This window comes from Zophobas morio, unplaced genomic scaffold (genome assembly GCF_036711695.1).
Source record: "Zophobas morio isolate AGI-343-1 ecotype UQ-CSIRO unplaced genomic scaffold, CSIRO_AGI_Zmor_V1 ptg000002l, whole genome shotgun sequence".
Taxonomy (NCBI): Eukaryota; Metazoa; Arthropoda; class Insecta; order Coleoptera; family Tenebrionidae; genus Zophobas; species Zophobas morio.
Window position 1 is genome coordinate 26,285,928 of NW_026972107.1, and position 15,888 is coordinate 26,301,815.

General features: G+C 30.8%; 1 protein-coding gene across 3 annotated transcripts in view; it reads right to left on the minus strand.

Annotated features, from left to right (window-relative positions):
- The window catches only part of LOC135131939 (paired box protein Pax-6-like), an 84,719-nt gene extending 70,042 nt beyond the window's left edge, over nucleotides 1–14,677 (minus strand). For 2 of the 3 annotated variants that reach the window (XM_064059820.1, XM_064059812.1), the window contains exon 1: nucleotides 2,842–2,948. In XM_064059820.1, the coding sequence (XP_063915890.1) occupies nucleotides 2,842–2,854 (13 nt within the window). In that variant the 5' untranslated portion in view covers nucleotides 2,855–2,948. Of the gene's footprint in view, nucleotides 1–2,841; nucleotides 2,955–14,430 lie in introns of those variants that run through there. The other variant, XM_064059829.1, reaches the window with a different exon arrangement.
- Between the last annotated feature and the right edge of the window lie 1,211 nt (nucleotides 14,678–15,888).

The window sequence follows — 15,888 nt, forward strand, 5'->3', positions numbered from 1 at the left end:
CTTTTTGATTAGAGATGGTAAATCATTTTCTCCTTATCAAAGCACACGTGTTTACTTTGTCATATTAGCGGAAGTCTGCTGCAGATAATAAACTACACGGAAAGTGTAACGATTCTAGAACTGTAAAAGCTTGATAGTGATAGTTTATATAAAAGGTAAAGTTTAAATCTTTTTCTCTAAAAGGTCTGGTTTCTAGGTAGTATCGTATAGTAATTATTGTTGTTGTGGTTAAATTTTGCATTTTTTACAACGTACACGTCAATGGGAAATACCGAGTGACTATTAATATTTGTGATTATTTTTGTCAGTTTGGAAAAATAAGTATTTAAAATTTTATGATGGCATACCTACACATTTGTTAGACATTGATAACTGTGAACTGACATACTAGCATTGCTACCAATAATTCAGAATTGCCAACACAAAAATTTACTTCAATCACTACTTAATAGTCATCCGGTATAATTCTTATTACGCAGCCTCGCTTCTATTATTTCTAGAGAGGCGTAAAATTCGATAAAATAAAAAAGTGGTGGCACTATGTATTTCAATATCTACCACAATTAAACTTTGAGAGAGAGAATTTTAATGTGTTCTTTATTCAATACATATGAGCAATTTTACAAATATTTTAATTTGATAATATTCATTAGTTCGTGTGATAGGTAACATAACCCCATTTTCATTTAATTTTATGATAATGTTTTTATTCAGTTTGTGGTATTAAAATTCGAGTCTACTGAACGGCTGATTGATAACTCACAACCGGTTGCCCAAGCTATAAAAATAATGATGAACGTGGGAGACTGATAGTTTTATGCCGCATTTTATGCATGTATCCTTGAAGTAAAATATTTATTATGATGTTGCTACTGGTGTTGTATATATGCAAAAATTGGAGAATTTGTATGTACATTTTCCTTCGTTCAATATGTTACTACAGAATGTACGATGTTTTTAATTATATGGGCTGATTTTTTAATGTCTTGGCCATGTCGCTTAGGTAGGTACGTCAGAGGTCTGATTTCACTGTTAACATACGCATCGTGTCCAACTAGAGCAGAGAATTAAAAAATCACACGGTAAAAAACTACCGATTATCTATGTCTCTGCAAGAATTCAAACATTTGTTCAAAAAGAAAACTATTACATATTTGTTTTTGATTTTGTTATATTTTTGAAAATTGTTGCTGTATTGGCTGCAGAATAGTATACACCGTGAAAAATATTTTGGAGTAAATTGTAACTCTAAGTATTCCAATGGAGAAAAAAAAAATATTGATCATTAGTTCTGACGACTTGTTTAAAGTATCTCTCTCACTCAACATTGACTCAATATTATGTTAAAAATCAACTGGTTCATGCGACGTACACAAGCCATCGCTGTTGTTACCGACGCACTCAAAATTTCGGAGCAATTAATTTTATAGTCTCTAAGTTGAACTGTAAAGTTTTGTTGTACACTTTTGATTTTTTTTCAAAAACCCACATTCATAAGATTAAAAATAGGAGTGGATTAAGAAATCGGACAACATTTTTTATAACGTCATCAAATTTTTGGTAGATATGATGAGACACATTTCGGTTAGCATTTTACTATTTGATGATAGTCTTAAAATACTTCTAAATTTTCACAATAAGCAGTTTTTTGTGGTTTCGAAAATTACAACTCACGAGATCTTGTTTTACACGATGCTCTCACAATTCTTGCTTGTCTACCGATCACTAATCCACGTATCACCCCTCTGATCTAGTTTACTTGGAGCTAATTTATTATTATTGTTGATGTCGTCGTCATTGATATTACTATAGTTATTCTGTTACTATTATTTTCAACAGTGTTTCTGGTTCCTAATTTGTCATTTAAAATTATTTTTTTAGTCTTTACTTTTAATCTTTGTTCGAAAAACTGATTTCGCAACGTTGCTCTTTAGCAAAGTATTTTAAGATAGGTAATCCTGTTCAACAAAAATGATCAATTTTACCCAAAAATGCCAGTTTAAAGAATATGGTTGCTAAGCAAATTTATCTTTTTTTCTTAAACCAGAAAAAATAAAGTTACGCAGAAACCTACCAGAATAAATGCCTTTCAAGTGTAAATCGAATTAAAACACCCATACGTTATTACTTTATTTGTCACCACTTTGAGGAATCAGCTTTTGATTATTTAGCATTACAGTTAATCTACCTTTTTAGTGAGTATTATTTTAGTAGTGACACAACAATACTATCTGGTTTCTTACAAGTTCATACTACAATATAAAACATATTTTCCTTTTACATGTTTACATAAAATAATAAATATTTAAAGTAGCGTTTTCTGAAGATGTTTCCTTTTCAGAACCGTTCAAGAAGCAGAACACGTTTTTTGACTGTGAATATAACATGCTTGTAGTTAGTTGTGTAGTTGTAATAAATGTATCAAAAAACATATTAGTAGCTAACTATTTAGAAAACTACAAGATCAATGTGATGTTACTTAACTAAACTTTCTTTTCTAGGTTTTGTGCTTCATACTGATGAAGGGCTTGATATAAAATTCAAACATAAAACTGACAACTTCGAACAAACATTTAGGTATAATTTTTCTGAACAATGACATATCCATAATAATTGTTTGAAAATTTTATTGCAGTACAAAATACCCGCCTTATTTATTTTAACTTTGTTACAATCTTATTCACATCAGAATTTTTTTGTGGGATACAATAAATGGGTGTGCTAGTCTAACCGCTAAAAATGTAGTTCATTGTAAATTTTCGGTCGTAATGTATATGAGAATTTAAGCTACACATACATGTACTGTTGAAAAATTATGAACTTTTACGTTATTACCTTTACCTTTGTGTGCCATATCGTCCACGGATGTGATAGCGGATGGCCATGGTGCCACCGCCCCCAGCTGCTGTGCCGGGAGAATGATGATGTTATGTCACTGCACAAAACACAACACGCTGAAACAATACAGAGAAAATTAAACATCAGAACAGTGAGTTATTTTTGACGGCTTTAAATTCTAAGCAGCATAAAACACGTCATTTCATCTGCTGGTTAGTGCTGAATTCTTAGGGGTCTACCTCATTCCCCGTTGTGAATAACAAACGAAGGGAAAAACGACTTGCTAGTGCAACGCGAAGTTAGGAATGTTTTTGTCAATTGCACTTGATTTCAGTTTAACAAAAACACAGAGTTACGTGGTTTAAGCCTGAAAACATTTTGTCGAAAATATTTTTTCCTACTGATTTTGTGATCACTGGAACTGATTTGGTGTTGACGTTTGTAAGATAAAATTTGATAGATTCGTCGAGAAAAATCTAATTGCAGAAAACCTGCAGTACTTATAGGTAATTTAAAACATATAATTCTGAAAGCATAGTAGATAGTAATCTCTGTTCTGAATATTCTAAGTAATAGTTTTGCTGATAATGACGATAACATAAGAGACAAGGAACATGTAAGTTTCTGGAACAATTTAATTATGTTGATCAGAATAGGTTAGCACCAAACAAATTAGATCAGAGTAGTGTAGTCACTTTTCTCATGATGATCGGACCATATATCGATATCATACTAGACTTTTGTGGTTAGAGACAATTTTGGAAAACGCCAGACGTTGGTGAGTTTTCTAGGGATATCATTTGAATCTCTTGTAGGTTGTCTTATGTCGTTCTCGTTTTTGTCATCGGAAACTGATTTGTATTTCCTTATTATAATCTAAAAATTGGTGATATAAACTTAAAATTATGTTGGTATACCTACTTAAAAACTATTCAATTTACGTGATTTCTTAAGTTTCATGCATAATTCGTAGATACAAAATAAATCAGACTTTCTTCTGAATGAATTTAAGAACTAAATATCGTCATGTTCTACAACTGGCCAAACGACAGGCTTATATAATTCTTACATACTCAGGTGCCAAATCGCATTTTGTTTGGAAGTTAAGTAATCATTTTCGAATGAAAAATACGTACTACTTATTTAAAGTTCTTACCATCACCCTGATGACTTTAACAAATTTCAGACTTTGTTAATATAGCTGAAGAACTTGTTAATAAATTACATCCTGTTGAAAACGATTTCTTCAATAATTCTATAAATTTAAATACTTACTTTAAATTTCAAGAGAGTATCTACATGGAAGTTTATTTTTAAGTTGAGTACGACAAATGGCAGGGATCAAAACCGGCTACTTTCTTAACTGTCTAACTAAAGGTAGCTATTTAAAATTATTCCCCTCTTTAAGAAATTAAACCCAAATGAAATTCTAAAAACGAAAATCTACTTCAATAGAATAATGTAAACAACTGAATCGTTTGCCAAAGGACTACATTTAGGAGAATTTTTTGTTATATTTCCAAAATTTTTGTCTGTATGATAAACTTTTGCAAAAGCTTCATTTATTATATAACTTTTCATCTTCTGCTGCAAAATTAATTACCTCTTTTTTACGTAATAGGCAACAGGTGGTCTTTACGAAATAAAAGAATTCATCGTCTTTACCTCTGCATTACAGAGTACCTTAAAGTTCAATTTTCGGACCTATACTGTTTATTATTTATATTAATTTTCTTCTTCCTCACAAGGACCTAAATAGTTTCAAATCCACCTTAATTTCCTATCAGTCAAAAGTAAAACAGTTGTTTCCTCTAATATTTTTTATTTTAAATGATGCAAACATTTTTTTCTTTGAGAGAATTACTTTCTTCAAAAAAAATCGAGAATCCTAAACGTTTGATGTTTATCTTGATGTAGGTCTACTCTGGGATGATCATAGAAGTAAACTTGTATTGAGCTGTGGAAAAAGTATTTACTTTCTAAATGCGTTGTCTCCCATAGTTTAACCTAATATACAACTAATGTTATAAGTATTATAACTTAATTCATCAAAAATCACCTATGCATTTTGAATGAGGAGGACATTCGTCATCTACATTTCGCATATTTAAACTTTAAAGAAACTTTGCTTACATAACTGAATTGAAATTATTGAATTTTATAGACAATTGTAAACACGTTTTTGTAAATTTCAAAATTCTTACTATACCTAGTGCTTACATTTTTGTTGTAGACATTGAGTTTCAGTTGAATTTTTTAGGTTGAATCTTCAAAAGCTTATTGCAGATTGATAAATTCGACAAACTTCTGGATTATTAGGTAAACTGTTTTTGATTTAATCAATAAAATAAATTGATTTATCAATTTTTTGAGATGATCTTTATAAGTAATTTTAAAAAATTATTAAACCATAATGGAGAATGTTGTACAATATTTCAAATGAAAATTTAAAACACATATTGGGATGACTTTAGTAGATTTTAAAAAGGATAGATGAATTAACGTGCTAGATAAAAATCAATTGCAGATTTAGAATCAGCATGTACAACTTAGTAAAGTCCACTTATTCTTTTGCTTAATGAATTTTGTTGACTAATGAAATTAATCATGTCATCTCAAAATTTAATTGAGCTTATATGGTTTAATAATGTACCTTAATTTTTCATTTTACCTTTATGTAGTTACTGGTTATAATGAAAAAATAAATCAATAGTGTGTGTGTTTATTTACATTCATAGTTAATGGCGCATTTAATATGTTATTAACGTTTAATAAATAACGGCAGTTAAGTTTTTCTGCAACTATGCGTTGAAACTGACTTAGAATGACTATTTTGAACTGTAAAAGTAGATATGTAATTAATCTTTACAATAAATAAATTTATTAAATTTCAAAATTGCCTTTTATCACTTTATTGCACTTGTGCCTAATAATCCAACTTTGCAACAAACATTAAAGTGTGACTGCTAAACAATGGTAGTCAAAATGTTTTACTTTATCACTTATCAGATGGCTTATAGATTCTGATTATAAATAAATTGCGGTTCAAGGCAATTAGCGGAAGCAGGACCAACGTTGAAAAATTCCCTCTAAGTATTGTAATCGGAAGGCCGGACTTAATTTCATTAACTTTATCAATAACAGAATCGGCAATGAAACTAAGAGGCAGTTAAACTCCCCCTGTTCCAGAGATTCCAGAGTATAGCGACGGAAACGCGTTTCATACTGTCACATTCAATACAAAAGCGTCTCGGCGTCGATCGACGCTCGTCCACATTTACCGGAACCAGAACTCTCCCTCTCGAGGTGTTTATTATATCGGGTACTAAATGACATCAACCACTCTAATACACCGCCAGGGTCCTTACCTACAGAAATAAATTAAATAAGCTCCAGTTATACTGAGACTATTATTCTCTTACCCTTACAAACCTGAAATGAAATACCCAGTATCAGGGCAATTAACTATGTAGGTGCGTACTTCGTCGCGGCGAAAAAACCTACTTCGTTCAAGCACCGTTTTATTGAAAACATGATATCTTGAAATTTAAAAATATAAACAATAGGTAGCAGACAACATTCGTAACAAGCTTCTCTTATCTGGTAATAAATTAGAATTTAACTGCTTGGGTGACTTGAGTGGGAAGCGTATAACGTTGGCACTCTTTATTAACGATTATTAGGTTAGAGAAGCTTTATTTACCTTCGGAATTACAAAGGGATGGAGAAAGAAAACCCTCCAGATACCAGCTTAACTAATACGGTTATATTAGCAAGTGTTACGACTCGATATTAGAAATTTAATTTAGGACTTAATCAAAACTTTACCCCTATTTCATATGAGCTGCATTCATTATAAAGTTTCAAACTTTTAATTTGATAATGGCGAAGAAGTTAGATAAACAATGTTTCACGTTGGGTTAAGTTGTTGAAACTGTGCGAATTCGAGGGGCAAAAGTTGAGGCACGATATTGTGCTTTGGTATGCAACATATCATTGTTTGATATACTTATATGTAGTTAAAAATTAGTGATTAGTATCACTACGTTTATGGTGCAACGTTGTACACATATATAACTAGTATTTCTGGGATTTCTGTTGGAAAAATGGATTAGAGAGATAAATAAGGATAGAAAAATAAGACCGATGACAAGAGAACAAAGAGGCAGAAACGGGAGACACATTTATACTTTCCGATGTAGGCTAAGGAAGTACACATTGTAATAGAGCCCATTTTGGCAAAGAACTACTTTCGTGCTTTCTCGACGTCTGTGGTCTGAAGGCGCTTTTCTTAGACCGATAAATCCCGAAACTATTGGGCTGTATGTAGTGAAATTTTATGCGTATGTTGAAAATATCATGTAGATGGTAAAACGTTAACCAAAATTTAGCTCATCATATGCACTAAAAATTTGATGACGTTATCTCACTACTTTTTATATTGAAGACACTCAGTTTTTTGCAGAAATAAATTGGTCTAAAATTATTGATGTACTAAATACCCTGGCTCCGCATGTGTGCAGTGAAAGAAGCATGCTAAGCATGTGTTTCAAGTGAGTTTTTGCATAACAAAATTTTATGATAACGTCATCAACATTTTAGCAACGCCACATATATCAATGTAAATAGGTCGAGTGTAATACTAATAATAACTGTACTGTTTAGCCAAATTTGGGCGGTAACGTGTTATAGTCGGATTGCTGAGAGGAGACGTGTACGTCATCCTTTCGAAAATGATGACGCAGTTTGCTATCAACCATGGCCGTTCCTGAACATTTTGCTGCCCCGTGCAAAACGAAATTTTACCGCCCCATCAATTTGGAGCTACTTATTTTTAATGTAAATAGTTTTATATAATTTCATGTCGACTTCCTCGATTTTTTGCAATAAACTGTATAATAAAAATTTTTGTTCAGGATTTTTTCCCAGCAGTAAAACCCCCTTCAGATATATTTTTATTCATTTATTAACAACAATAAACTAAAACTTTTAGTAGTTTTAAAAATATGAGTTACACAGGAGATAAAATGGAACGAAAATAGACGTCACGTGTTATTACATAATAGGAGAATAACCAAGATTGAATAACTATAAAAAAATAAATTTTCACACATAGGGGTAACAACTAATAAAAAAAGTGACAACAAAATATGATAAAATAAGAATATGGTAATATCTACAATGATAAATATTAGAACACTATTATTAAAATTCAACTCTTCGAGCTTCTCTTGGGCAAAATCTTCGATTATTTTAATACATCTAATCGTGCCCAAGATGTTTTTCAACTGATATTATTGCAAGATTTGTCAATTTGTCCTGCGATATAGTGAATCTTAAATTTTTTTATATCTACTAGAGATGTACCGACTGTAGGTCTGGCCGACTACCCGACTAGCCGATTGTTCGGCCAGTAAAAACTGACTAGTCGGCCGACTGTTCGGCTTTGCTAAAACCGGTTCATAAATGCCACAGACAGTGTGTTTTTTTTCTATTTCTCTGACTATCTTGAAAATTTGTTTTATTTTAATAAAAGGAATAACTAAAGTTCCTTTGTTTTCCAAAAATTTTTTAAATTTGTTTGGATAATTTTAACATTTAATTTTTTTGTGGTAACTCAGTACAAAACTTGAAAAATTGGAAAATCACAACGTTAAAAAACCTAAAAATTAAAAAAATAAAGAAACTAAAAACTCAAAACGAAAAATTCAAAAATGGAAAAATTCTAGCATCGTAGAATTGAAAAAGTGAAAAATTTTAAGTCGTAATTATTATTATGCAAATCAAAAATTGAAGAAACTGAAAAATCTAAGGGCCAGTTTATACAATATTTTAACTGAGATTAAGTTGATCGCCCATTTAACAAGGCCATTAGCGACGTCTGATTGGCGTAGAGTCGGTCACATGGTAGTTTAACGCGGTGTTAAAAATTAAATCGCAATTAAATATTTAATTGAGGTTCTGTTAACCGGGTTTAATTGTATGTATTATATACCTACTATTTTAATTTTAATAAAAAAAGCCGACCGATCGGCTGTTTAGCCGACCAGTGGCCGACTGTCAGCCGACGATGAAAAACGGCCGAATAGTCGGCTTATCCGACCGGTCGGCCACTAGTCGGTACATCCCTAATATCTACATTTTAGTTTGGAGAAACTTCATTTTTGGAAAGCAAGAGGTTAGATAATTTTTTATATATAATATATATAATTTAGTATATCTTGGGGGGCTTGAGAAATTGGCATAATAACCTTTAAATATAAAACTTCACTATACAATTCACTATCATCGATAAGGGCAATTTTGAAGCAAACCTGTTATAATTTGAAGGTTGTTAAAAAATAAACAGCCAATCAGATTTACAAATTTAACTCGTTACTATGGAAATTTGGAATTCAACACCCTTTAATCGTACAACATATATCGTCGATTTTTTTGTTAGAAACGATACACTGTAAAAAAAACTTTGTGTCGTAGAAGCTGCTAAAAGCTTGTCTTTACTATATCTCATTTCCAACAAATAAAGTCGGAAATATATCTGGTACGATATCTAAAGTTTTGTAAGTTGAAAACAGTGGTGAAAACCATGTTCCAAAGTTTCCATAAATAACTGATATAGCGATTTTTTAAAATTCGCGACGCAAAAATTTGAACAAAATTTAAAAAGTAGGTATATCAACAGCCGCATGGCATTTATTCTACTCTCTCATCGAATATCATTCAATGGTTTTAGAATTAAAACAGGAATCTACTTTTTAAGAGAATATCCCATCTCAAAGGAAGTGACGCGAAAAAAGAAAATTATTTTATTACTTATCTTTGCAGCGTCATTCCATTCAAGGTATGGGCAAAACGTGGTACAAACATCTAGCCCTTGGATTTATAATAAAAATTCTTTTTTGTAAACCAGAATGTACCCTTCATATTGGCTCCATTATCATAGTCTTAACCGCGAAAATCTAGGAAGTTAAATGACGGAAATAATTTTGTAAGAATCCAATTAGAAACACCTTCCCTAGTACTGTCGTTGCATAGATAGAAGCGCAGAAATTGGTCATTAATTTTGAATATTGACGGATCTTGCAATAGAACTGATTTGCTCAACATGACTCACATCAGGTGTGCAGTGTAATATTTTTCAATTATTCTAAATATTTACCTATATAGTTCAATGCTGTGCATATTTTTTTTAAATAATTATTTATGAAGATGGCCTTAAAAATTTAATGATCGTCAAGCTTTAACAATAAACATTAATTTTGCTATACCTATAGAGAGTCCGCAAAAATTTCCGGGACGGTATACATAATATATATCCTTACTTGCTAACAATTACATTTTTAATAAATTTTTTAACGGACATTCGACAGACTTCAGGCGGACGCAGGCGGAAAACTTATATTTTCGTATTGTACAAATTGTGAAATGTCGGAAAATGTGTTCTCACGCTGAATTTATTTAATTACATTCAAACCTTTAGGATAGAGAGTTGTTTTTCACGGTGTTATTTTTTTTTTCGACGCTTTAATATATTTGGCGTCTTGTTCAAATTGATGGATTTCCTTGTTTAATCCTACAATGATTGCCAAAGAAGAAAGTTTCATTTCATCAAGGAACAGAATGATATAACTTTTTCCATAATTTAGCGTAACTGATCGAAAACTTTGAGTTTCTATAAATTTTAATTTTTGTCCCTTTATTTCATTTGTTAAATATCGTCCCAATACCTATTCAAAATTACTAAAAAATACGTCTGTTTTATTACTTCTAAAGAATAGATAGCTCGGGAAATAAAAAATGCACAAAATACGGAATACTAGAATAATGTTCTGTGGTAATGACGTCAATATAATAGCAGAGCACCAATTCTTTAAAGAGTAAAGTATAAAATAGCGTTAAATTCTGTCACGTTAATACTAAAACGACATATTTTTAAATTCTGACAAGTCTTCATTTTCTTACGAGCGATTCCAGTCTCGTCATACTAAGCCAGTCACTTATTCATAAAAAAAAAGTTTTGGTAAATCGTGACTGTAAATAGGTATGACGTTGTTACGAATTATTTAAAAGTCAAGACAGTTCAATTTACACTTGACAGAGTAAATATCCGATTTTTAAAGTTATTGTGTTTCTGAAATATGAATTAGTCTGTTTTAAATGTGGTTAATTTTAAATTAATAGTGAATATAAAACACAAACCGCAAATTTGACTATATTGTCTCAGAAGAAACAGCGTTCAATGTACAGCGCTAGTTACTTAAAAAGTAGGAATAATTTGCTGTTATTCGTTAAAACTTGTGTAATTTTTCTTGTTTTCATTTTTTAAACGTATGATTACGTGACAAAAACGAATTAACTCTCTTGTTAAGTTTTAAGTTTCTTTCATGAAGTTATCTGTCTACATAGTGATTTTTTAATCAAAATATATCTGTTTATAACCCCAAAAAATTGATGACGTCATTTCAAAATTTTGCCGAGTCTCTACTTGTGATTTATCATTATTAATATTTTTTCAAATGGCTTATAAAGAGTGTCTCAAAAAAATTAATGAATGGATCAGTTTATTTTATTGACTGGAAAACCGTAGGTATATGCTTTGAAATCTTGCAAACGTCTTAAACTTACCGTAAGCATGGTAAATTTTTATACCCCCCAAAAAATGTTGACGTCATCTTACAATTTTTCCGAATACGTTCTGCTGAAAATGTGCAAAATATGGTGAGTGTACATATACATAAATATAAGCATACTCGTATAAGTATATTTTATTTCCGTCGAAAATGCTCAGAAAATTTGCCATTTGAAAAATATATCAGCGACTATCAGAATTCCCCAACAATTGATAAAAGTTTTCAGGATTATTATTTATACAAGTATTTCATCCCCTGTAAAAACTTCCCCTAATCGATTGTTTTCAAGTTTTTGTGAAAATCATTTACTCTTACTTCTATTTTTTTTATCTAATTAATTCAAACACAAGTTGTATTTTTCAGATAAGAAATCAACAATTGTTGTCAACATACTAGTATTTGTGTAATAAATACAATAAATTTGTTTCATACAAGTCTTAATTTTCCTAGTGTGTGTAGGATAAATTAATAGGTACTGTTAAAGCAGTTATAGCATATTTTTATGGAATTTATTAAATATGTATTTATACATACATACATATATTACCAACAGAACTTTAAAAAAAGTCACAATAAGAAGATTTATCTCAAATAAAATTCAGAGTATCTCTTGAAAGTTATTAAGGTGACTTATTGATTAATTTTAGATTAATTATGCAAAGCAGGTAATTTTTATATACCTACCTAATTCATTTTAATACTTAAAAAAAATATGCTAGAATTACAATACAGCTACTAGGTAACCGTAGTAAATTTTCTATCAATACATTTTTATTTTTGTTTTTTTTTTTTACCCTAATAAATACTGAAGCAAAACAGTCCATATTTTTAAATTAACATATTATTCTGGATATTCAAAAGTTTTGATTCAGTGACTTCTTCAGTATAAAACTGTTTTTGGCACATATCTATCTAACAAGTTATTTATACCTAATACAACTTCAGTAGTACTTATAGTAATAATATAAATATAATAATTAATAAATTCTGACAATATTTCCTTACGATATAAGTGTTAATTAGCAGGTGGCGAATTTTCCGAAACGAAGCCCAAGATCAGATAAAATTTAAAAGTAAAAGAATACCACTAGCAAAATAAAGCAATTTTATTTTTAACGTGATAGCTGCTACGTAATCAAAAAACGAGTCTTGAAGATTTATGATTTAGTTATAATAACAATTTATTGATTATTGAAGTATCATGCTTTAACATAAATAAAAACATTTAACAAAGTACAGCTTTGTTCTTTTATAGTTATAAAGTTATAAAACAACACCAACGGCCGCCTACCTGACGTAGCGTTTGAGAGCAATGCTAATCAACGCTAAGTGGTTGAAGACAAATCACGCAGTGATAAAAATTGGCAGATGTGAAGAACAATCAAAATATTGATTGCGCTGTTATACTAGCAAATATTTCTTCGATAAAATGTAGTAATATCTGCATTAGTAAAAAATGTAAAAATATTGTTTTGATGGTTACATTAGGTATGTCGTTTAACAACGTCGGACTTCTTTTAACACTTGCATTGTGAATATATTTCTCAATTATTTCACTTTTTCAAGATGATAAAGCATTATCATTTACTTGGAGTGATAAAACTATGACAATAACAATACCACCCATAAGTAATTCAATTAGGCACCGCAGTTTATTGTTTTTTTTATTATTATTTTTTTTTTTGACAATCTAATCCACTGTGGCACGACACATTTTCATTTTTCTGGCGATTGCTCTATTCGTAATATCTAACTGGTGCTTGGTATCAAGGCGCGTGACTGTAAAGATATTTCTTTGATTTTTGCCATTTTAGTTAAAAAAAATCGCAATGTTAACATCACAGTAAAAATATAAACCAAAGCCAATTAATTATAGCTTAATTCGAAGCGAAAAATATATCACACCAATTTTACCTCCAATTCTGAATAAAAAAAAAAGTCATGTTCGAAAATTTGCAAAAAAATAACGATTTGGCCTTATATAAAAAAAATAATTATATAGTAAGACCCAATTAGTAGTATGTCATTGTCTCATTAAGAGTAGATTATTTCTTCATTTTAAAAAAATGTAGCCGTCCTTAAAAAATATTTTTTTCCTAAAAAACGTTGCTGCTTAATTTACTTATGAATGGTAGTGTAGGTATAATTAAGAAGACTACCTCATTTAGAATAAAACTCCTTAAAAAAAATTAAACGACTTTTTAACACAAACATCTGTTAGCTTCTTTGGGTTTTGTTGTGTTGATAAATCAATTAGTAATTATTTTATAAAAGAAGGAAAATGTATTAGATAGATTATTTATTAGATTTATATTTACCTATTTCCAGCGAGAGCATTTAACATGGCCCGTAAGGTATGCACTGAATTATTTAATTTTATATCTAGTTTTTAGTAGTTTGCAATTTAAATAAAATAGGCAATTTAATTTTAACTAATATTAAATGCTTTAATTAAATTACCACCAAGTCACCGATAAAGAAATACAAAAGTGGAAAAATTAAAGATAAAATCATTTTAATATAACAGGAGAGAATAATAGGTACCTCTTATGTTATCAGCAAAATTCTATTACAATTTTGGTTTGGTACTTATAAGAGTTCGATGCTCGTTTTTTTTTTAAATGCTCAAATGAAAACCGACAATTTTGCCGCCGGAAACTTCACATCAACAATGACTTTGTTTTCGCTTAAAACACACCACTTTATTTGATTTACCAAGTAATTACAGTCATTTTTTGTTTAAAAGAATATTTATAAAATAGCAAGTGGAATTTATTATCAAAATTTATAAAATGCTAAAAATTACTTTTTAAACGATATTCGCTTAACAATTTTTTCGCTACTTCAAAATCTTAAAAAATTATCTTCAGTATTTGTTCCTATTTTGAAATTAACGCACTCCGGACAAAATATTATATTAAAAAAAAGAATAGATAAACGGCACAAGCAATAACAAACTTACATTAAAGCGTCGCCGCTCAAGTTGGCAAAACTTTTAGAGCACCATGTGAAAAAGTACACGAAACGAACTAAACGAAAATAAATAGCACCACGCGATTAAAAATCACACCGTTTAATCGAAACGAAAGTGTAATCGGAATTATTTAAAGACAATTAAACAATTCCCAAATACTTGATTAGAACTGTTTGGAGTCAATGGGTTGTTAAAGACACGTTCAATTCCAACCGGTCAAGCAACAACTCTACTGTGTATACAGCACGAGAACAACTGATACTTCAAATCTATCATATGCCTAAAGCTCTACACCTATCTAGGTGTGTACAACTGTCAAAGCTCTCCGTCAGCCGGCCAATCAGCGCGCAGAGCTTACGTCTACCTCCAATAACAATCTCGGTAGGCCGAGACTAAATCATCGATCGCACAAACGAAATTGCTCATTCGCGCGTGATGGCTTTTCTCCGCTGAGAGGACGCCACTGGTCTAGAGCTTTCACTGGTAACTTGAGGTCTCGCTTGAGGGAGCTCACGTCGGCGGGGAGCGCCATTTCTGAGCGGGTAATCTGATAGCCCCAAGCTTATTTATAGGTATTTAAGTTGCGTGTTGGACATTTTTGTGGCAGGTAAAAATGGGGAAGAGGTGTTTGCTTACGGGTAAAAAGCTGACAAGTCGATGTAATTAAAAGAGATCGAGTTCCATGATGTTTCCACTACTTTTTAACAGGGATCTAGAGCGACGTGGCGTTATGCTGGGTCTGGGACTACTTGTCACGAATACATTTGAGGTATGTCGTGAGGAAATGTTTAGATAATGTTGTGTGATTATTACTCCTGGTCTACAACGTGTAATATAATTTCACGAGTTATGCTTTTATCTGTGGCAGTTTTTATATCAGTTTAAGTAAGTATTTGGTTCAGAGAATAAATTTGGGACCTGTGCATATAAGCCAATCTTTAACATGTTCCGTCGTTTAATATATGGTTTATTTTTGCATATGGCTGTGTTGCCGTATTTCGCATTTGTAGTTGCCACATTTGGTATTTTGCTGTTTGATGTATAAGATTATCTCTGGGAGAGTGCATCGTTTTTTTAGTACTAGCAGTTTGTTTCCCTCTACAAAAGAGTATTATTAGAAATGAATTGTGGATTCGCTTCAAAGGTTACACAATAGAGCGCCGCTATATATCAACAAAAAAAAACTAAAAATAAGTAAGTATTAATATTATTCCAGTCGAAATTGACGCTCTTTATTATTTAAGTATAACAAGTAAATTTATAATTTACTGCTAAAATAATAATAATAAGCATTCACGTTCGGTAGAAGTAACTGACAGAAACTTTTCTGTGGTTAAGTTGCAATCTTAAGATCACTAGAAATTTAAGATTGGCATCAACTGTCAATTCAAATGTCAAATCTGAATTGTGTGGAAAAAAAACGAAGTTTTTCTAATTTCAACACGT